The sequence below is a fragment of the Hoplias malabaricus genome, chromosome 15 (genome assembly GCF_029633855.1).
Source record: "Hoplias malabaricus isolate fHopMal1 chromosome 15, fHopMal1.hap1, whole genome shotgun sequence".
Lineage (NCBI taxonomy): Eukaryota > Metazoa > Chordata > Actinopteri > Characiformes > Erythrinidae > Hoplias > Hoplias malabaricus.
In genome coordinates this window covers 20929898-20952224 of record NC_089814.1, presented here as the reverse complement: position 1 = coordinate 20952224, position 22327 = coordinate 20929898, and the positions used below count along the sequence as shown (strand labels likewise).

The 22327-nt window shown below is 38.1% G+C and overlaps 3 protein-coding genes across 3 annotated transcripts in view; all 3 read right to left on the bottom strand.

The window, feature by feature from the left end:
* The window catches only part of rb1 (retinoblastoma 1), a 32657-nt gene extending 32231 nt beyond the window's left edge, over positions 1–426 (bottom strand). Inside the window, exon 1 of the mRNA XM_066646208.1 lies at positions 44–426. Within this exon, the coding sequence (XP_066502305.1) occupies positions 44–159 (116 nt within the window). The 5' untranslated portion in view covers positions 160–426. The remainder of the gene's footprint in view (positions 1–43) is intronic.
* A 737-nt stretch (positions 427–1163) lies between these two features.
* dlat (dihydrolipoamide S-acetyltransferase (E2 component of pyruvate dehydrogenase complex)) lies at positions 1164–10996 on the bottom strand. Its single transcript, XM_066646209.1, has 14 exons — positions 10551–10996; positions 8519–8620; positions 8265–8389; positions 7662–7812; positions 7456–7582; positions 7110–7285; positions 6048–6195; positions 5859–5926; positions 5601–5723; positions 5392–5499; positions 5152–5270; positions 4837–4999; positions 4619–4755; positions 1164–2517 (listed from the first exon to the last, which is right to left on the bottom strand). The coding sequence occupies exons 1-14, from the start codon at positions 10782–10784 to the stop codon at positions 2388–2390; spliced, it is 1911 nt and encodes a 636-aa protein (XP_066502306.1). The 5' UTR covers positions 10785–10996; the 3' UTR covers positions 1164–2387.
* A 2098-nt stretch (positions 10997–13094) lies between these two features.
* On the bottom strand, positions 13095–21549 carry zw10 (zw10 kinetochore protein). Its single transcript, XM_066645151.1, has 16 exons — positions 21128–21549; positions 19681–19815; positions 19490–19591; positions 19180–19257; positions 18704–18863; positions 17323–17475; positions 17023–17217; positions 16795–16931; positions 15761–15943; positions 15427–15662; positions 15156–15227; positions 14854–15017; positions 14621–14751; positions 14373–14504; positions 14081–14283; positions 13095–13930 (listed from the first exon to the last, which is right to left on the bottom strand). Exons 1-16 carry the CDS (start codon positions 21230–21232, stop codon positions 13810–13812), a joined length of 2307 nt encoding a protein of 768 aa, XP_066501248.1. The 5' UTR covers positions 21233–21549; the 3' UTR covers positions 13095–13809.
* Positions 21550–22327: the final 778 nt, after the last annotated feature.

The window sequence follows — 22327 nt, the reverse complement described above, 5'->3', positions numbered from 1 at the left end:
AGTGTGTGTGTTGTGAATCTTTTGAAGAGCAGCAGATTCTCACTTCTCGACAGTAAAGACGGGACTGAGCTGGGAGTCCGGAGAGGAGCTCTTCTTTCGACCGGGTTTATTCCCTCTGTTCGGGGTCCCGTTCCCGGAGCTGCGCTTCTTCGGAGACATTGCTTAAAAAACGAACTCAAAAACAACCTTTGTTCACAGCGGGACTTTAAAAATAAATATGACTTAAACACCGGAGAGTTCAGGTACAAATCGACTAAAAATAACGGCTCACTAATATAATACGTCAAGAGTTTATTTAGTAAACGGGGGGTCAGTTTCTCTTCTCTCGCCCACCCCCCAGTCCAGTGTTGATCCCAAACCGCGGGAAAACTGCTCCGCGTAACGTCCTCCAACACGACGTCATTTCCTGTACGTTAGTGGGTCGCGCCTAAATCCACAGCGCGCACTTGTGTCCTGACTAGAGCGGAGCACTCAACTCGAACTTAGACCCTTTCAATGGATTGTGTGCCTTTACCAGTGTAAACTCTGAAACGTCAAACGTTGTCAGTTTTGAATACAATACACAGCTCTTCAAACCAGTGTGTTCTGTAATATGGGTAGAGCTGCAGTTCTCTTTTTCAAAATGTCACATCATAACAAAACACCTCAGTGTATATAATGACCTTACCTAGCAGAGAATGGTAAAACAAGCTGCAGCTTGTCTTCAAAGCTTCAGCAACCTCATATTATATTCTGAACAGTTTAGAAATAAGCACACATCCCTATCGACAAATTTGAACTGTAATCAATTTTTAAAAGATAACAAAATATAGACTTCATCTACCCACTGCAATACCTCCAAATATCCGTGGCTTCATTCATCAGTCTTAGCATCTTTTTTCCTCAGCTAGCTTGCTATCAGCAGTTTGTCTCTTCATTAACATTCTATAACTCACAAAGTACCACCATCCATATACAATTCACCAACCATTAGTTAATGTCACAACAGATGGGAATTGAAATGTACAGCTTACACTGGTACAGTGAATTCATCAGTAACTAAAAAAATCCTGACCTGGGGAAGGTGAAAACAGATTAAATTCATTACTGATGTGCCAATAATGTACAATGTAATGTGAATCTAATAAAATAAATAAATAAAAGAAAAAGGGCGCCCCCTCCAGGGTGTATTCCCACCTTGCACTCAATGATTCCAGGTAGGCTCTGGACCCACAGCGACCCTGAACTGGATAAGCGCTTACAGATAATGAATGAATGAGTTATCTCAACAAGTTCATCGCTTCCAGCAAAATACTAATCTAATTACATTAGTTCCATCTAAAAACACTAATGCAAAAAGAGTTTTTAGCTCCTGTTTATTCATTCCTAACATGGCCCACCCCCCTTTATTATACCATACATCTGACCAAGTTTCAAATTTAATATTAACCACAGGTTTGCAAACAATATCTGACTGACCACTATGTGCTAAACAATGTGTTCTTTCCGCTGCAGTCATAAATATGTAGATCCATCATTTCAATTCAAATTCTCAATTCAGTTTGGGGAACCTAGTTTGGTTTATTCATGAAGCAGGTTGCTCTGTTCTGCATGTTTGTGCGTCTTAAATACAGAAATATAGATTTGAAAATATTTCTATATTAAAAAGGAAAAATATACTAGAAATAAGAACACAGAACAAAAGGTATAACCCTGCTTTGTCTGGAGTGAAAGATGTAATAAATAAATGCTATACAGCATTCCAATAATTTTATAAAGGGTAACCACATGGCCTAAAGACAAATCCGCTGTATGTACAACTCAGGAATTATTCGATGCCATTTAAGATTTGAAAATGGTCTATGTGTGAACAGCAGGTAGAAAGTTGGTTTTAAAAACCTTGAACTTGATAGAGACATAAATTTCCTTTGGCACTGACATCCAACGGATCATTTCATTGTCTTTCTTGGTAACATACAGCACTTTCTCACTCTGTACCACAACATCTCTCAAACGTCCTAGTTATCTGAGACATCTGAGGGTTAAAACTTGGTGGAGAGAAGTAAAAGATTTGGAAAGTTTTGAACCCTCTAACTGAATAGCATACATTGTCTTCTAGTGCTTGCAAGAGTTTCCTGGCAGAAAAACCTTCATTCAACAATTCCATCTACACCCCACCTCTATAATTTGACCTAGACTTAACATATACTCGATTGAGAGATTACTTCAGGCCCTGACATGTTAAAGCTGTAAAAACACAGTACCCAAGGGTGTGTACAGTAAAAGTTAAGAATGAAGACAAGAAGGGAGAAAATAACTGGTTACAATTTTGAGTGTTTAACATTTGCAAAAGATCTCCTCTGATCTATCTTAAAGTTCTGGGCTGAGGGTCAGGGTGAGACCCTTGCTCAAAGCAGCATAGTGATGGGTTTCTCCAGGAACTTGCGGAACTCAGCCAGCCACTGAGCGCCTACTGCTCCATCCACCACTCTGTGATCACAGCTAAGAGTAACGGACATCATACTTGAGACGTCAAACCTACAAAAAGAAACACCATTAATTTCAAAATTACACACACCCACAAACACAAAATACATATGGTCCACTAACAAACCAAACATCTCTAACACAATTCAGAATATAGCAATTTTATACATTAGCGCCATAATCAGCATAAATCTCATTACGTTCTTAAATATTTAGTCAAGCGAGTCCTCATATGTTTAAAATACTATTCTGAAAAATGTAGAATAAGTGCACTCCAACCTTTATAAGACAGAAGTTTACAAACCGGATTCCAAAAAAGTTGGGACACTAAACAAATTGTGAATAAAAACTGAATGCAATGATGTGGAGATGGCAAATGTCAGTATTTTATTCGTAATAGAACATAGATGACGGATCAAAAGTTTAATCTGAGTAAAAGTAATATTTTAAAGGGAAAAATATGTTGATTCAAAATTTCAATGTCAACAAATGCCAGAAAAGTTGGGACAAGTAGCAATAAGTGGCTTGAAAAAAGGAAATTGAGCATATAACGAACAGCTGGAAGACCAATTAACACTAATTAGGTCAATTGACAACATGATTGAGTATAAAAAGAGCTTCTCAGATTGTCAGTGTCTCTCTGAAGCCAAGATGGTAAGAGGATCCCTCTTCCACCAACCCACTCCACCATTGTTGCACAGAAAGATAGTGCAGCAATACCAGAATGGTGTTACCCAGCGTAAAATAGCAAAGACTTTTAAGCTATCATCAACCGTGCATAATATCATCAAAAGATTCAGAGAATCTGGAACAATTGTTGTGCGTAAGGGTCAAGGCCATAAAACTCTACTGAATGCTCGTGATATCCGGGCCCTTAAACGTCACTGCACCTCAAATAGGAATGCCACTGTCAAGGAAATAACAGAATGGGCTCAGAAATACTTCCAGAAAGCATTGTCAGTGAACACAATTGACCATGTCATCCGCCGTTGCCAACTGAAATTCTACCGTGCAAAGAGGAAGCCATTTCTAAGCGAGCTCCACAAGCTCAGACATTTGCACTGGGCCAGGGGTCTTTTAAAATGGAGTGTGGCAAAATGGAAGACTGTTCTGTGGTCAGATTTGAAGTTCTTTATGGAACACTGGGACGCCATGTCATCTGGACCAGAGAGGACAAGGATAACCCAAGTTGTTATCAACGCTCCGTTCAGAAGCCTGCATCACTGATGGTATGGGGTTGCATGAGTGCTTGTGTCATGGGCAGCTTGCATGTCTGGAAAGGCACCATTAATGCAGAGAACTATGTTCAGGTTCTAGAACAACATATGCTCCCATCTAGACATCATCTCTTTCAGGGAAGACCCTGCATTTTTCAACAAGATAATGCCAGACCACATTCTGCAGCAATCACAACATCATGGCTACATAGAAGAAGGATCAGGGTACTGAAATGGCAGCCTGCACTCCAGATCTTTCACCTATAGAGAACATTTGGCGCATCATAAAGAGGAAGGTGCCACAAAGAAGGCCCAAGACGACTGAACAGTTAGAGGCCTGTATTAGACATGAATGGGAGAGCATTCCTATTTCTAAACTTGAGAAACTGGTCTCCTCTGTCCCCAGACATCTGTTGAATGTTGTAAGAAGAAGGGGGGATGCCACACAGTGGTAAAAAATGGCCTTGTCCCAACTTTTTTGGGATTTGTTGACACCATGAAATTTTGAAACAACATATTTTTCCCTTAAAATGATACATTCTCTCAGTTTAAACTTTTGATCTGTGATGTGTGTTCTATTCTGAATAAATTATTAGATGTTGGCACCTCCACATCATTGCATTCAGTTTTTATTCACAATTTGTTTAGTGTCCCAACTTTTTTGGAATCCGGTTTGTACATTGCCATTTAGGATTCATGACAATCTGACACATCCCCAGCAAAACAGGCTCACTACACGAATACTTTAAATTCAGTCAAACCCTGAAATATATTTGTATGGTAATTTCATGGCTAAACAGACTCAAGCAGCTGGTCCAACCACAATTTCCTCTAATTATTTTCCTTTACCACAATGGTTTCATATCAGCTAAAGCCTGATATTACACTTCCATTTGTTCCCAGCTTCCTAAGCCACTGAAAGTGGTGAAACTCACCCTCTCTCATTGTCTGCAGGCAGCAACCTCTTTTCAGAACCCCCCACCGCCAAGATACATGCCTGAGGAGGGTTGATGATGGCTGAGAAATTCTTTATGCCATACATCCCCAGATTGGAGACTGTGAAGGTACCACCCTAGGGGGAAAAAATTAAATTTCATTGTCATGACATTTAATGCGTAACATGTTACTGACCTGGAATTCTTGCGTTACTGACCTGGAATTCATGTGGTTGCAACTTGCCCTCACGTGCCTTTGCAGCTAGTGTGGTTATATCTTTACTGATGGCTGCTAGGCCCTTGATATGGGAATTAAAGACAATTGGAGTGATCAAACCATTGGGGGTGCTGACTGCAACGCTAACATCTACCACATGATTTCTGTAAGAAATTAGAAAGAAAGAAATGCAGAGATGAATTACTAACAGTTATACAGAATTATAAATTATATTCTTGTGTAATGTTACATTTGTTTAGACGTCAAAGCTGCCCTCCAGTGGTCACTGGGAAATGTGCATCATGAGGTCACTCACTGTCGGATGACTGTGTCCATCCATGAGGAGTTGGCCTCTGGCACCTTTAAACATGCCAGTGCTGATGCTTTGATGATGAAGTCATTGACTGAGAGCTTGATGCTGTCTGCTTTCACCTCCTGATCATGATATGACAAGACAAAATAAAACATCTCAAATGCAAGGCTCCCTCTTTCAGCTAAAATAGATAAACATGAAAAACTTCAAATGAGACAAAACTGAAGCCATTTTCAGTATCACCTCGTTGAGTTCTTTTCTGAGGTTCAAAACCTGATCCATATTGATGTCCACAGACAAATAGTAATGAGGAATAGTCTGTTTTGACTGCATCAGCCTCTGAGCAATCACCTTTACAGTACAAACAAAAGAGAAAGAGTAATGTCAAATATATCTCCTTCTTGAAACAACGTAGTCTAATATATAGCCACATATTAATGAGGGAGACTCACTCTGCGGATATTACTGATTGGGATGTCGGTAAAAGTGCCAGTGGGAATTGGAGTCACAGCTGGAGCTGCTGGTGCACGGCCAGGTGTGGGTGCTACAGGAGCTCCTGCTGGAGCAACTGGAGCCTAGTGAAATAAAGAGAAGTTGAAAGAAGATTACTGTACAACCTGTGGAAAATAAGCCATTATTTAGAAGGAGGATGTGTTTCGGACAGAAACGAGAAAAGATATGGCTAATGGTCTAGCAGGCCCTTTACTCACAGGAGCAGCCTTGGCTGGAACAAAGTCTTCAATGTCTTTCTTGGTGATCCTGCCATCTGGTCCAGTACCTGAGGAAACAGTAATGTTTCTCTAAAGCTTATTTTGTAGCACAAACCAGTCAAAATTAATCTTGGAACTCAATTACATTAGGAAAAGATGAGTGAGACTTTATTTTTTTTTTAATCTCACCAGAAACCTGTGCAAGGTCAATTCCCTTCTCAGCAGCCAGTTTCTTGGCCAGAGGGCTAGCGAACACTCTGCCTTTCCTAGCAGCAGCAGCAGGAGCAACGGCAGCGGCTGCAGCCACAGGAGCAGCTGCAGGAGGAGGTGCCGCCACCTTATAAAAAAATTCAGAAAGTCAGTTACACAGATGTGCTGGAAAGCTATACTTTCACAAATTAATTGTATTATGAATATAACAAACTTTCTAAGAATAAAGATAATATAATTGGGTTAAATAAAAAACAGGAAAAGCTCACAGGTGAACCAGATTTCATATTTGTTAAAACACTGTGATTAAATTAACCGAGTACTCAGATATTAAGTGTATTCAGAGGTCACGAAGGCACTGGCAAACACCTGTTCATCACATATAACACTTCTTGTTATTTACAAGATCACTGCCTCAACATAATGCACTCCAAAACAGGAATTCCCAAAACACTATCAATGAATTTAAAGGTGCATATATTCCAAATTGTGCCAAGGTTGTGTTTTGCCTGTAATTCATTGAGATCCATCCAGTTTTATTCAATCTGACAACAAAGTTTTATCAGATGCAATGTGAAGTGTGTTGAATTCCATCTACTTAAGCTATCAGGAAAGCCCCCAAAAGATCCACTGAGAACGCAAGCGGTGAAGTCTTATAAACAGATTTTTATGGCTTTAAGCTCTTCCAGTGGGGAAAAATAGAGATACTATCTGAGTTCACAGCTCACAAATGTATCATTTCCTTTCACAACACTGTAAACAATAACCCATTGGCTTGCATGCCCATTACACAGAGATTGCAGTAAGAGAGGCCTTGACATGTTACAAACCGAGTCATTAAAATATATTTAGTTACACCACATAACCTTAGACTGTTATAAACTCAAAGGTGTCACAACAACATTCGATGTGGACAACCAATGAAACAATCTATGATATCAACAGGACTGAAAATAAGCTAATAAGAAATAACTATGCATAGGACATTCCTAGATACCAGCATTAAAAAATGTTTTTTCAAGTATCCTTCTAATTCCTTACTGGTGTTGGGGCTGGAGGTGGAGCTGCGGTCACACCTGTCTCCACATAGTCAGCGAATGCCTGAATGTCTGACTCTTTCTCTACCATGATACACAGTGGTGTGCCCAGGGGGACATCCCTGGTTCCCTCAGGAATCATGATCTTAGCAAGGTAGCCCTCCTCCTGTACTTCAAAACCTGAACAAAATGAACATTGCTAAGGCAAAGGCACAAACAGCAGCAGAATGTACAGGGTTTTTATGAATGAAAAATTATAAAGGTCATCAAAGGTATATCAAAAGAGCACTGTCTAAAAATCCTGTGTTAAATCATATTATACTAAAAGCAACTGATCTATGACAGCTTACCAATTGTAGCCTTATCCGTCTCAATTTCAGCTAGTAGGTCACCCTCATTCAATTTTTCACCCACTTTCTTCTCCCAGCGCTGAACTGTGCCCATTGTCATTGTGGGGGAAAGAGCTGGTAGAAGAATCTACAAGTTAAAAGAGACACTATTGAAAAATCACAATGCTGCAAAATGTAACGCAAGTCCAGTGTCTACCGTCATTTACCTTCATATGTGAGGGGTAAGAGCTGCCTGGAGCCTGAGGAGGAGAGGGGGCAGCAGTAGCTGGAGCTGATGGAGGTGGAGGAGCTGCTGCTGCTGCTGTAGCGGCCAGTTTTTCCAGAGTGAAGTCCTTAAATGCGGGGATGAGGTCAGGGCTGAGGTTGATAGCAAGTAAGAAACACCACATATTAATCAAGCCTTAGATGTCAGTTATAAAGTTCAATTAAAATTCTTACTGTTTTTTGAAAATTCACTGGTTTGCATTTAAAAAGAACACATCCCTCCCAAATCTGGGAAGTCTGTAGTGGGTGTTCCATCATTCAAGTTTTTGTGAATTTTGAAATATTGTTTGGCTGAAGTAGAAAAATTTTAGATTCTCCTTTAGTCCTCTAGTCTCCTAGACATGCTTTCAGAACACGACCACCCCAAAAGTGTAGTGGATGGAATAAAAAAAAATCCCTTTATCTGCTGAAATTTCCATATTGCCCAGAACATTAGCAATATATTTGTATGGAAACCCAGCTTGTGTCAGGGCATAGACCATTTCAGAGATGTCTAAAATAAAGCTATCATATATAAATTAAAAGAAAAAAAAAATTCTGCTCACTTTTCAACAGTAATACAGATAACTGCTCCAATGGGGACATCTCTTGTACCCTCTGGCACCAAGATCTTGGCAAGATAGCACTCTTCCAGCATCTCAAATCCAACTGTGGCCTTATCTGTTTCCACCTGATCAAACGGAATACAAGATTAATGAATGAACAAATGAATAAATAAACAAACACACAAACATACAAGAAATTATTTAGATTTATCACAGCATAACTTGAGTAATTAAGATCTGCTTTTGTGTATCACCTCAGCGATCAAGTCACCTTCGTTGATTTTTTCTCCCTCCTTCTTCTCCCAGCGAGCAATGGTGCCCAACTGCATTGTAGGAGACAAAGCAGGGAGTTCCACCTGAAGAAAAAGGAAAAGGACATTAAGCACAGAAGGACCCTAATGGCACATTCATATACAAAATAAATCACTGCACAAATAGTATGTTTATCATAATAATGGCTGAATCAATTTCCTTGTTTTTGATTACGGTTAAGACTTGACTAAAGAGAATATGGCAATAAATCACTGTGACTACAGTCTATAGAGTGCAGTGCCAATGTCCGAGATCTCTCTTCAGTTATTTAATATCCATTCAAATGTATTTTGTAGTAAACAGATTAGGCGAAAACTGAAGAAACCGAAGAAATAAAAAAAAAAAACAAAAACAAAAAAAAAAACAGGAGTTTCAAAGAGTAAAGTTAAAAATTATTTAAAGATATGGGATTCTGATACCTGCAACACATTTAAATGAACCTGGGACAGAAGCATGTTTACTTCTGTGTTATGTTATCTTTTCAATTAATTAACTTTTTTCTTTGGAATTGTTTGGGAACTGAGAATACAAATTGTTTCAGTTGTGGATTTTCCCCCATTCTTGGTTGATACAAGACTTCAGGTGCTCAACAATCCATGATCACTGTTATATGATTTTCCCATCATGATGCACAACAGGAGACGGAGCTGAACTATAAGGCAGGCCAGTCAAGAACACACACCCTCTCTACGAAGCCATTTAATAACACATCAAGAATGAGGCCTGCCGTCGGGTTTCTGAAATTAGCCCAATATTGTTCAACTACATTGAAAAAGTAAGACTCATGGCTTGCTGCAGCTGACCCCATATACATTACTGTGCAAATATCAGAAACTATGATTTAGTTACTTCATTTTCATTCAGTAAAGCCAATATGCAGTTAAAAGTCGAATACTTTAGTAGTAGGAAGAAACAGGAGTTTCGAAAAATGAAGTTAAAAATGATTTACAGATAAAGAGAGAAAAAAAGTTTCTCCATTGGACTAAAATTATTTAAAGCTTTCATTTACAGGATTTACAAGCGATAAGATGAAATCAAACTCCAATCTTGTTTCCTCCTGAAAAAAAATCCACAGGTGTCTCTGTCCATCCTTCCACTGTAGGAAGACAGCTCTGTGCTATGGGTCTGAAATGTCAAGTTGTCAAGTAGTTGTTGCTGAGAAAAAGAAACACACAGAAAGGAGATAATTTACAAATCTAATAAGAAGCCGGTGGTGTTCTGGACAGTGGACACGCTGCCCTTGAGCCCAGACCTCAGCGCCACTGAAACTATTTAAGTTAACATGGATCCAGCTGAAGACTGAACTGTGGAGCTGTGGAAACACTTTCCTGCAGTTTTCTTTTTATAAACAAAGGCCAATTCCCAAAGAGCATAAAAACTGTAAAAGGATGTACGTAATAAATGCTCAAAATGTATTACATTTTATTGATGTATGCTCAAAACTAAACACCTTGTACTTTTAGATTAGACTGAGTGTAAGCTAAATAACCGGAGTGAGTTTTCTGAATTTGTAACACAGAACAAAATTAAACGGATACTACGTCGTTTACTTTAAACTGTAAAAGGGAAATGAATGTGGACCGGACGCGTCCTGTTCTTTAAACGTGAAGGTGACTCTACTGTAGCTCGATAGTGATGGCTTTGGCATTGAACGTTATATGGATGCATATGGTGGTTGTGTTAAACTTAAATGAACATCCCGCTCCATTTTTAAAATGGCTCTTTGTCATTTCAGTTGGAATGCAAAATTCAAGTATAAATCCAACTTTAGCTTCACATTCAAACCGGTCGGTTTGGTCCGCTAACACAGTTAGCTGGGGCTGTGCTCAAACCGCATACCAGCGTCCTAGAAAGTATGGTAACCGACAGCGCCTCACCGGCGGCAGAACCTTCGTCGGTATGAGCGGTATACAGCGTGGCTGAAGCGAATGGAGACGCAGCCCAAACTTCTGGCTGTGAACGCCGTTGCTTTACCTTCTGGTGCGGCGGCAGGCTGTAGGCTCGATGGCTGTTGCTGAAGGCGGCAGTGCGTGGGGGTTGTAGACACCGTGCTGAGGCACCGAGGACACCGCTAAAGGCTCCGCTGACCGGGCGGCGGCCGCTGTGGAGGCGGCGGAGCGGAGCAGCGCTGAGCGGCACGGAGCCGCATACCACGGCGGCCCGAGCCGAGCGGCCACACGGCCTCAAGAACAGCGCTAAACGCAGCATTTCGACAAGAGGTATATCTGGCTTTGTCCAGGAGAGGCGAGTCTGCAGGTCAGGGTCTCTGACACTTCATACAGTGTCTGTGTTTATGGCTGAAACGAAGAGAGACGCGGCCTCACTTTGTAATGACCTCCCCGAGTCCCCGCTCCGATACAGCACCTTCACTGCTTCAGAGCTCTGAGACAGCCCGTCCTCACCGGGGTTGCCACGACTTCGCAGACTCCCCCTGCTCCTGGTCTTTTTAGTACTTCCGATTCAGCTACGAGGATCAAGAGGAAAAACTAAATAGATCAAAACACTCATTATCAGGTTAAAACCATTATAAAATACTCAAATATTCATAAGGAAATTATTCAAATGCAATTTAGCCTTACATATTTAGTTCCATTTTTGAGCATATCACTCTGTTTTGAGTGTCCCCTTTTTCAGTTTTTATTATATATAATATTTTACCCCTCCCAAAAAAAAAAAAAAATCACATAAACAGAGGGAAAGGTTTTATTTCCAGGATGCAGAATGTACTGAAGCATTGCTGCACTAACAGATAAATATTTTGACCAGATTTTACTTTTATTCTTTTGATTTCATTGGTAGAAGTTAGAATCGTTATTTCACCCCAAAAAATATCTTTTTATTTGTGTGTGTCGATGAGATACTGTACATGACAGGTTTATATAAATTAGGAAATCATGGATTTCTAGCGATAAACATGGCAACCTGCAGACATCAACAGGGTCGGACTGTCGTGATAACGTCGCAAGCGTCAGGTTTGACAGCAGAGTAACCGTTGCTGTCTTTACTTAGTGCTCTACATAAATGTAAAAATACCAAATTCCCCCCTGCACCCGAAGCGTACGTAACAAATATAAATAACATATCGCTACTTCTATCATATAGTTTATCATATAATTTAATAGTTACCTTTTTACTGCACATGTATTAAACGTTTCATTTTATAGTGCACTTTATGCTGTAGAGAGAAATCTGAGATTTAATCTTATTAATTTCGGAATATGAGTTATACAATCGTTAAACGTGCTGCAATTCCAAAACTTTTCTCAGGTCTAGAACTCAGTGCTGAAGATGGTTTCTTATTCAGATATTCCTTTTTGATTTAAATGTAGATGTAGTTACACGTTAGCGTCTGTAGATGGCATTTGTACACGCTTCTATTAGATAACTACATTTATTGATCCCAAAAGGAAATTCAAGATTCAATAAATTAAATGAAACCAGAACTTAGGTCAATAAACGGATACACTCTGCCTTTCCGAGTTCACTGTGCGGAATTTCATACATTTTGTAAAACTTTATAGATGGACACAAGAAAAGAAGAAACTTAAAAGCTACGTTAATGCGCACTTATGGCTTCCTAATCAAGGATGTCACAATCTGAAAAACAACACAAATATTATAAAAGCTCCAAATCGTGAACAGATTTTATTGTAGGATTTTTTTTTTTACTGAAATTGTGAATGTCAGGAACCACTTTTTTATTTCACCCTCAAAGTTTTATCTTCATTCTGAAAATTACGTGTAATGTTAAAAAAAAATACGAAACCCATTTCCAGAAGAATTGGGGTTATTGTAAAATTTTTATATAAACATGTTTCCAATGTATAGGCAGCAATTCTGAACTGATATATGCCTTTCTTCTTACATCAGTTTCAGATTGCATTTATTGATGCAGTGGTAGATTGCATGAAATGACAGTGATTTTCTGAGATGCGTCCAAGCCAATGGTGTTATATTTATCACAGTACCAATGAGTTTCTCATGCAATGTTATGAGTGCTCCAAAGTCAAACTTTCAAGTGTTTTTCTTGCCCTACACAAACTATTTATCTGCATTTCTGGAACTATTTCTCATTATAAATGGTAGATGTGAAATACCAAATTTCTTTGCTATCTTGCATTGGTGATTATTCTTTTTGTACTCGACAACGCATGATTAGAAAATATACATATGCAGGCAGAACATCCAGTTCACAATGCAGAAAATGTTTGTAGCATGTTAATCTGGCATTATATGCAACTGGAAAAAGTATAGAGCAATGATTAGCCTCTCATTTATCATAGACCTATCTTTTGCATGTAGCGCCTGCCCCATCCAAATTTCTATAAGTTGACATGTGCAGATTCTCACTCGCATCCACTGCCCAGTTTGCTCAATATGTGGCAAGGGATGCCACAAAATTGTGATCTTGTGGAATAAAGCTTGTCAGTTTGTGTTGAATTTGGAAGATAAAACTATATTAAGAATAAACCTGAATAGTATTAACCATGTGTCAACACAATGTAAATATTTTATTATTGCATATCAGCACTGTCTTTTAGATTTCGCTCAAGTGTAAACACTTCAACTGAAATTGTTTATTGAAAATCATTCAATCAAATTCCAATTATACCACTTGACAATTACAAAAAAATTTAAATACGGTAACCCATTATTTGAAGACTACTTACATAGGGGCATGACACATTATGTGATGTATGTAAAATAATTACTTGACTATTAATAGTAAATGACAAACATACAGGGGCTTAATTGCCTTATAATTTCCCTGACAGGCGAAATAATAATTTTTAATGTAATAAATGGAGTCCATCACTTTGCTTAAGGGTCTTTATATTGTAACATTAATTAAATGAATGAATTATTTAAAAAATAATAAATCTTATAATGACTGACAAACCCTAAATGAATACTTCAGCACTGCCTTTAAATGTTATTCAGTTTTTATACGTGTTTTATGAAGCCCCCATGCAGACAGACTTGTAATACAGTGTTACTTTACAGATTTCAGGGTTGCATAGCAACACATACATAACAAAGCTTTGCAAAAATGTTACTGCCTGATGACAACAGATCACTCGCAGACATACCAGTCAAGTATTGACATTGCTTGGGAAGAAATGTACTGGTTTACATTTTGCAGCCTAATAGAAAAATAGAAGAAAAATATCTGAAAAAGGAAGAGCAGATATGTAGCGTTTCATTAAATATGAAGTGCCATGGTCATTAGAGTTTATTTAATTTTGGTGAGGGCTACAGCTCGTCTGTCCGTGTTCTGGAACAGAGCCCGAATCAGACTCTTCATTTCGTTACTAGTGAACTCCTGAGCAAGTGGCCCCTTACCCTCAGCCCACCTGGAGGACAGAAATGTAATCTTATTATTATCCCAACACAAGACTTACCAAAAATGTAAATGTCATTTTCAAGTACAGAATCGATACTCATCATCTTTACAAAATATGCATTCAGTATATCCTAACTGATTTTAATTTTCTGTGTATTACCTGTCCACGATCTCTTGCAGGCTGGCGTGCAATACTACAGAGAGTTCTTTAAAGGTCATCCATTTCTTCACATATACAGGGACTTCCTCTTGGTATTTCTTGTTCTTGTTCTCCTCTGGCAATGGCGTGAATACTAATGGTCCCTCCTCTATGATCGTCTGACAGAGCGTGTGCAGACGCTCTCCATCCTCAGTGGAGATGTCCTGGGGTGAGATTAATGATTCAGACCATTAAAAGGCACATCAGCTTTAAAGAACTGCACAGTTAAATTGTCTATATTGTCAGGACTCACCTCTAACATCATGATTTTGGTGATTAGTTCAGATATTGCTGTATTTAGGAGTGTTCCCATGGACTTGCAATATATATTCACTGGTAAGACATCCTGCCAGACTTTTCCCAGTCGCTTCAGTTGGTGTATGACCTAAGTATGATAGAAAATATGTCAAAATGTGCAGAGTATTTTTCAATCATTTTCTATGCTATAGAATCTGTTATTTATGGAACGATACCTAGAGAGTCATATTTATTTCTTCTCACCTGTCTGACTGCCTTGCTGGCTGCAGAGTAATTGTCTTCATCATCCAAATTTGAGAAATTTCTAGCAGTAGACAGTCTCTCCAACATCTCTGCCTTTTGGACATTCATCTGTGCCACAAAACACTGAGCACCTACGGGGAAAAAAAACAGAAGAAGGATTAGGGATTTTAATATTGAGGCCCAGAATTACAAAAATGAAGAGTATAACTAAAGTTTTGGTCTATGCCTCATACCCAATTTTCTAAAGCCTGGGACCAAGTCAACAAAATAGGCCACTCCGTCTTTCAAGGGAAGATGTGGTCTGAACTGGTGTCCAAGTGTCAACAGATGGTGGGCAAGGAACATGCAGTTGTTGTGTTGGATGGCAGCTAAGTGAGGGAATTTAAGTAAGTTGTCCCTGTGTTAAAAAAATAAAATAAAAAATAAACATTCTTTTTATATATAACTGTTTACACATTTGTTTTAATCAGATTTTGCCAGATCCACATTCATATAAATGAAATATAACAGGATTAAAATATGACCAAAAACGTACTTGTGGTATGTAGGCACAACATCATAGAAAAGGTGAAAAATATTTCGGGTTGTGTAGAAAAGCTGGACAGCACTGCAAAGAAGGGACAACCCAACAGTAAAATAAAATGCATAATATTTGTCAACATAATAGTAGTATTTTAAGCTGTGGCTTTCTATGTAAATAGAAATGTGTCAAACACTTAGCTGTTGCCTTGCATTTGTTTACTGAATATAACTAACTCTGATAAGCTTATCTTTACACTGGGATGAATACGGTATCATCCACATACCACTGGGGGGAGCTACCCACTGCCTCAGACAGGGTTTTTATTGCCAGTTCCATTAACTGCTGCACCGATTCACTGATGCGGCACACAGGTAAACACAGCATGCGCTGGGCCAGCTGTTTCTCATTCTTCAAGATCTGCTGATCACCCTGGCCACCCCTCTTCCCCTCCTGTTTCTCTCTGCTTCCCCCACCTGGGCTCGGCATTTTGGGGATGGCAAGTTTGAAATCTGGAGAGATCTGAATAGGGAGTTCATAAGGGGCAAATTAGTGTGACACTGCCAACACACGTCTTTTTCAACAACACTGACATGAATGAAAAATTATATTAATCTTACTTTAACAGTATTGTGCATCTCTGCCGTCATGAGTTTGCGGGCAGCTACTATGACATCTTGGCATTTTTTGCTAGCAAAATGGCAGTTGACATTTCTTGCATACTTCAAGAGATCTGTGGAGTCACCACAGAGATAACCCATTTCTTTCAACTGATTTTCAAAATCCTCAGTTTCTTTGATAACCTAGACACAGAAAACAAAAACAAAAAGGTGAGGAAAAACTTCAGCTACGTAAAGTGCATAGTGGTGTCAATCGATTAAAACATATTTGAGTTAATCCCAATGACATTCTGCAATTTGTTGAAATGCTAGTGTTTACTTGTTTTTAGGAAGGGAGATAAATAGATGTGCAAAGTAGTTAGAATATAATGTCTTTTTTTGTTTTTACTTTATTATAACATCTCAGAGTAGTTTTTATGATATTTGAATTAGAATCTCTCAATTTGTTGAGTAGTGAATGTGTGTGTGTCTGTGTTGCCCTGTGAAGGACTGGCGCCCCCTCCAGGGTGTATTTCCGCCTTGCGCCCAGTGATTCCGGGTGGGTTCTGGACCCACCGTGACCCTGAATTGGATAAGTGGTTACAGATAATGAATGAATGAATGAATTTGTTGAGTAAATGTTTCAGAGAGTTTCCACTAAACACAAAAAATCTTGGATGCAAGCTTTGATTAAATTGCAGCATGCAGCGCACAGCTCAGACAATAAAATAAAGTATAAATAAATTCAACTACTTTATAAGAGATAAATGTGTGGGTGGGTGTGTGTTTACTTAATTTTTCTGCTGATATATTGATTAATGTACCTACTGAACTCTACAGGAGCTATACTGTGCCTGCAAATATGTAATGAAACTGCAAATATATTTGCATACATACAATACAGGCTCTATAAATCGAGTGAATTATTGGAGGAATTTGTGGCCAAATTTGGTAAATTAATTAATTAATAAACAATAATAAAGAAAAGATTCCAGATTAAATCACAGGCATTAAACGTTGACAGCACTAGTGCATACTTTTTTTTGTCTCCTTACCGTATCATAAGCTGCTAGCTGACTGCTGTTAGTTGGTATTGAATACAATAAGCATTCATGGATGATGCAGTCTGACATCTCCTCCCATATCTGGTCTCCTAATACAGCAGATATTTTCTTTTCACCTATGGACGTATCTATGTGCACAGAATGGATAGGACACCAGTTATAATCTGCAGAAGAATTAGGTTTATGGAAGAAATGTGTATCTAGAAATTTTAGGTGTACCAAAGAGGTGTTGGTACAGGGTCTTCAGAACGATAAGGATTTTGGTGTAGACCTCAGAAGGTTCAGGGTGCTCTGCTTGTTTCTCATGACTCTGTAGGCTCAAGACTGTTCCCTGATCAAGCTGCTCATCCACCTCCACCATCAGAGACGGGTACATAATCAAAGGCTTCAGCATATATTTTAGTAACACCTGTCCTGAAGGTATAAAATAAATTCAGCATGAGAACTTCATGTAAGACGTATACATTTGGTAGATGTGTGATACAAGACACAAAATGAAAAACATTAAAATTAAAATACCAAAAAGTTTGATTTTTTTGTGCAGCTCTCTTTGAATGGCAAGGGCTTGGAGTATGCTGAAAATAGGAGGATTAGGTGTATGTTTGTCTTCCTTAGATACACCTCCATTCAAATGAAGTGCTGTTGTCAGGAAAGACTCCATTCCATTTGGCTCTGCAAAATAAATACATATTTGAGTGATTAGAAACGTGATAGCTGTGATAAATACAACATACAATGATAAAATACGAATAGGTCTGACATTGTAGCCTAAATGTTAGCATAGCATCACCTAAATGTTCGGCTCTTCCAGGGTACAAAAAACACAACAATAAGGCTGGACAATAATTCAATATCAATATATATCACAATAAAAAAATATTTCAATAATGACAATATGATTTTCAAACACATTTTCAAAATTTCAGTATATATTATTTACAGCATCTATCACTGACATATGTTCATTACTGGGTGCTGCCATCAGTTCAATGCACCTAATGTTTAAGTTTAAAAATATTAACATTAACAGAGCTTTTTTGATTGTTTTTTTTTTCCAAACTCTGAACTGGAGAATTGGTTACAGATAACAAATAATGAATGGCTATTGAGTACTACTTTGTGTTTTCTGGGTTTCTGCTGTTTTCTCGTTTTTGACTTGGCCTTTTTTAATGAAGTAAAACCTGCTCACGTCTGTCTTTAGCCTTTGGTTATGTCCAGAAAGTAAGCAGCTGAAACTGTGGGCTTTCTTTAAAAGGATTTTACAATACAGTGAAACCTTGATTTACGAGTGAATCAACTTACAAATTTTTCAAGGTACGAGCCTTCACTCGGCCTCTAGGTGGCCCAGCGAGCGTTCAGTTCACTTGTTTATCTTGCCACGCATCTCTGTCTTGTTGTTTTTTGTAGCATTGTAACATTAAGTGTGTAGCCAGTAAGTTAACAAAACCTCCCACAACCTCCTCTACCTCTGACAGCATTTTAGTCTGATCTTCAAGGTATATTAATAATAATAATAATAATAATTATAATAATATTATTTATTATAATATAATAAATTAATAGAACCTGTTTAATACTTTACATTTTCTTTTATTTTGTATTATGTATTATTCTTTTTATACATTATTTGTTATTTATAAATGACAGTTTTCTTATTTAAAAACACATAACAAAAAAAGAAATTTAATAACATTTAAATTCATTTTAATGGGGAAATTTAATTTGATATACGAGCAAATTGACTTACGAGCTCAGTCAGTCACAGAACTCGAAAGTGAAGGTATTTCTGTATAAGTTTTTCTATCCTTTGGTGCTGTGTTAAAATAATAAATTCCTTCACGGTACAATACCCTGGTTTGTTTATGAATACATTTTAGTATTTAGGATAAATTATTTTCACCTTTGGCCGGAGGCAGTTTCCATACCGCTAGTTTCTTCCACTCCTCTCCAAGATGGTAAATGAGATTCTCTCGCTGTACAATTATCTCTGAGTTAAGGGCTTGGAGTAAAGGCAACTCTGAACTTTTCCAGTCTTTCAAAGATTCAACACTGCTTCGTGCCTTAAGACAAAGGGAATAAAAATGTGATAAGATGAACGTAGGAGTATTTTCAGACTAACTACACATTGATACATAAAAATACAATGTTTATGAAACAGTGAAGGAGAGATGTAGGAACAATGTAATATAGTGCTGCAGTTTTCAGGATAAAATATTAATTCAACTATATTTTAGTAAAACCAGAAATGGACTTGCAGCGCATCATTTTGTTCTTTATGTTCAAATACTTATTCAAATAAGTGAACATTCTCTAGATGTTACTCTTATAAATGATAATACTTCTACTGAATTAAAAATAAAATCATATTCTACTCACCTTTCCAAGCTCGTTGGCTGCTTCCTCGTATTTCTTCTGCTGTAAGGTCTTGTGGTACTCCTCCATTGAGGAGTCAAACTTCAAATACAAAAACAGTCCAGAGATGAGAATTGTATCTACTTGATTTTTATATATATTACAAGACAAAAAAACAAAGACTTATAAGAATAACACTTAAATACATCTATAAAGCATTTAACAAACAACTGTATGAATATTGTTAGATAGGTTTTATTGTGTAGAAAATAAAAAGCATGCATATCACAACATCACATAACATCCAAGCCAGTGGGTGTATATATCCAGTTACCTCTTGTAGATGTTGAAGCATGTTTATCACAGCAGAATTTTTCTCCAGCTGCTGCTTGAGCTTGGCATATTCTGTAACAGCCTCATGTAGGTTCTGTTGCACCTGTATTTAAAAGCATTCAATAGATGGAGAAATGTACGGCATCCGTAGATATATCGTCATCATGTATTGAAGGACAAAACTGTCCATACCTCATTCTCAATACAACTTTTCAAGAGATCAATATCTTTAGACACAGCTTCCACTTGGTCCATGAGTTCTTCAGCTGCCTCCATACTTGGTATAAACTCATTGTATTTCTTATTTATCATGTCAGACACTTCTTCCTATTAAGAAAATAGTGATTCAAAGACAAAAACACAAATCACAAAGTTAGTTTTGTGTTATCCACACACCTGGCAAAACGCTCACACCAAACAGAGAGATAACTTTTGCACCTGCAATGTGTTGTATAAGGTGCACAACTTTGTGATTTAATGGTTGCTGTTGTTGTTCATTTTCCTGCCTCCATGATTATTATAAAATATAGCTAGATAGCTTGTGACTAACCTTTGGCTGCAGTGCATTAAAAGATGTCACAGTATCTCATATTAGAAATGATGAAAAGCCAAAATAAAAGCTAAAATGAGAGCAAGAGCTTCATTCCAATTCATAAGTTAGCTTTGAGATATATTATGTGAATGAATCTTTCACATCCTTGAAATCTGTTGAGGAACGTTATACTCAGTTAATATATGAATTACTTATAGCCATGAATACAACATCAATGCAAATTTGATGAGTACTCTTCTCTTTGCATATATTGTGTATTATATAGGCTTAGGGAATACTGATCAACCTCTTATTCGTAAAAAAAAAGCGTAAGTAGTGATGAAAAACTAGAGGACGAACAATGCCAACCACGCATCAACAGATGAGCTACTGTCTCTGACTTTGCATCTACAAGGGCCAACGAGGTATATGCGAGGACAGTGTTTAAACACTCCAGCAGCACTGCTGTATCTGATCCAGTTTTGCCAGAGGAACACACAATAACACACCACCACATTTGACTACAAATGTGTGCACACCAGCAGATGGACATTCCATATGATACGTCAACAAGAGAAGAATATACTCCAGTCAGTGTACACACTAAACCGCAAAGATAACGTTAAAACGGAGCCCAATAATTTAATGATGGAGGCCTAAATTCTCAGAGAAGGCTAGACTTTCTGGGCGCCAAAACCTAACTGGTGCACCGTCTAAGGAGGAAAGGAAAATTCGAGCAAGAAAAAGTCAAGTTTCATCTTCGTCTATGGAGGCAGTAAGTTAATTAGTTCTGCAATTAAAGAGAGCTAAAGTTAGCTAGCACAACAGATAGAGTAGCTTAAGTCATCTAGCCAAAGTTAAATCTGACATCATGAAAATTCAACTCAAATACTGACTCTGTTTAAAGACTATGAAGCAGTATTCAGTGAAATGTAACCGATCTAATTTTACGTTTACAGGGACATGTTTCTATTATTTGTAAAAACCTGTTCATTAACGTCAGTAACGTATCATATGAGGCAAAAACATCAATGCTGTGCAAGCAGCTACAAAAATGACAGCTAAGTTGTTAGCTCCCCTAGCAAAGAGAATCTAGAGTTTGTTTACCTTTGTTTCCTCCACTTTCCGGGACAGTTTGGATATTTTAGAGGCGAGATCATCTTTTTCCAATTTCCCCGAACTCGCAAGCACTTCGGTCACAAACGAAGCCATCCTCCAACAACCGTTGTTGCCTAAGTGAAAGTTGCTTTTTGGTCAAATGCTGCTACAGCCCGCCATACCACGCCAGCTCTGCTGGGAGTGAATCCAAGCCGAAAGAACTAGGGTCTTGTTCCAAATCGCGCCATATTCCCTATTTATTGCACCACATGTGATTGAACTATCGCATCTACACTCAAACAGTGCGTCAGTGTATTTGATAGGAAGTTGTGAAGACCTTCTTTTAGACGTAGAATTGCATATAACGTGCTATGTGGGCGCAGAAGCTGTTAACATGGCTACACAGTGTACTACATAGGGAGTAAGGGGATAATTGTATTTCAGCCCTTGTGATGTGTCACTTGCGAACGAGCCGGCTTTATATGTGAAGAAATTCGAGTCGACTCACATTGAAGAGTCGATTCTTTTGAACGTAACACAGCTGCATTTTAAGATTTTTTTGTTTTTGTTTTTAAGCAGTGGCATCAAACCTGATTCACTTACACTGCTTTGAATCACCATGAAAGCCTAAAATAATAAGGGTTAGATTTCTTTAACCCCCCTTGGGGGGGCGGGGGTTACATATTAATCTGTCATATTTCTTTACATAACTGTTGAGGCATTTTTCAAATGCTACACTATGGCAGAAGCACAAAGTATCATTGATGCGAAGCGAACTTTAGGAGCAAGAAGTCTGAAAGAGTCGACTCTAATGTGATGTGACTCACTGAATACCGGACTATCTACTGACTGAATGAACAGAATCAGTAAGTCAAGTCCTCGGTCACACGAGTCATAATGGTGACTGCAGGATGTACAACAAAAAGGCGGGAGATATTATGAATAGAGGATATTCAAAATACAGGAATGAAGAAATATCTGGCTATATCCACAACTTATGTACTTATCCAAAATCAGTAACTTTGGCTGCTTTAATTTTTAACATGTATTTCACAAAACCACTGTCAACAATATTAAAAATACACTAAGCCTTTAAGGTGATTAAATCATAGCTAAGTTGCCTATTGTAAACATAAGCCTTGCTAAATTCCTGCGTTCACAAAAACAGTATTTAACAAGAGCTGAGCAGTTAAGTTAAAGCATTAACAT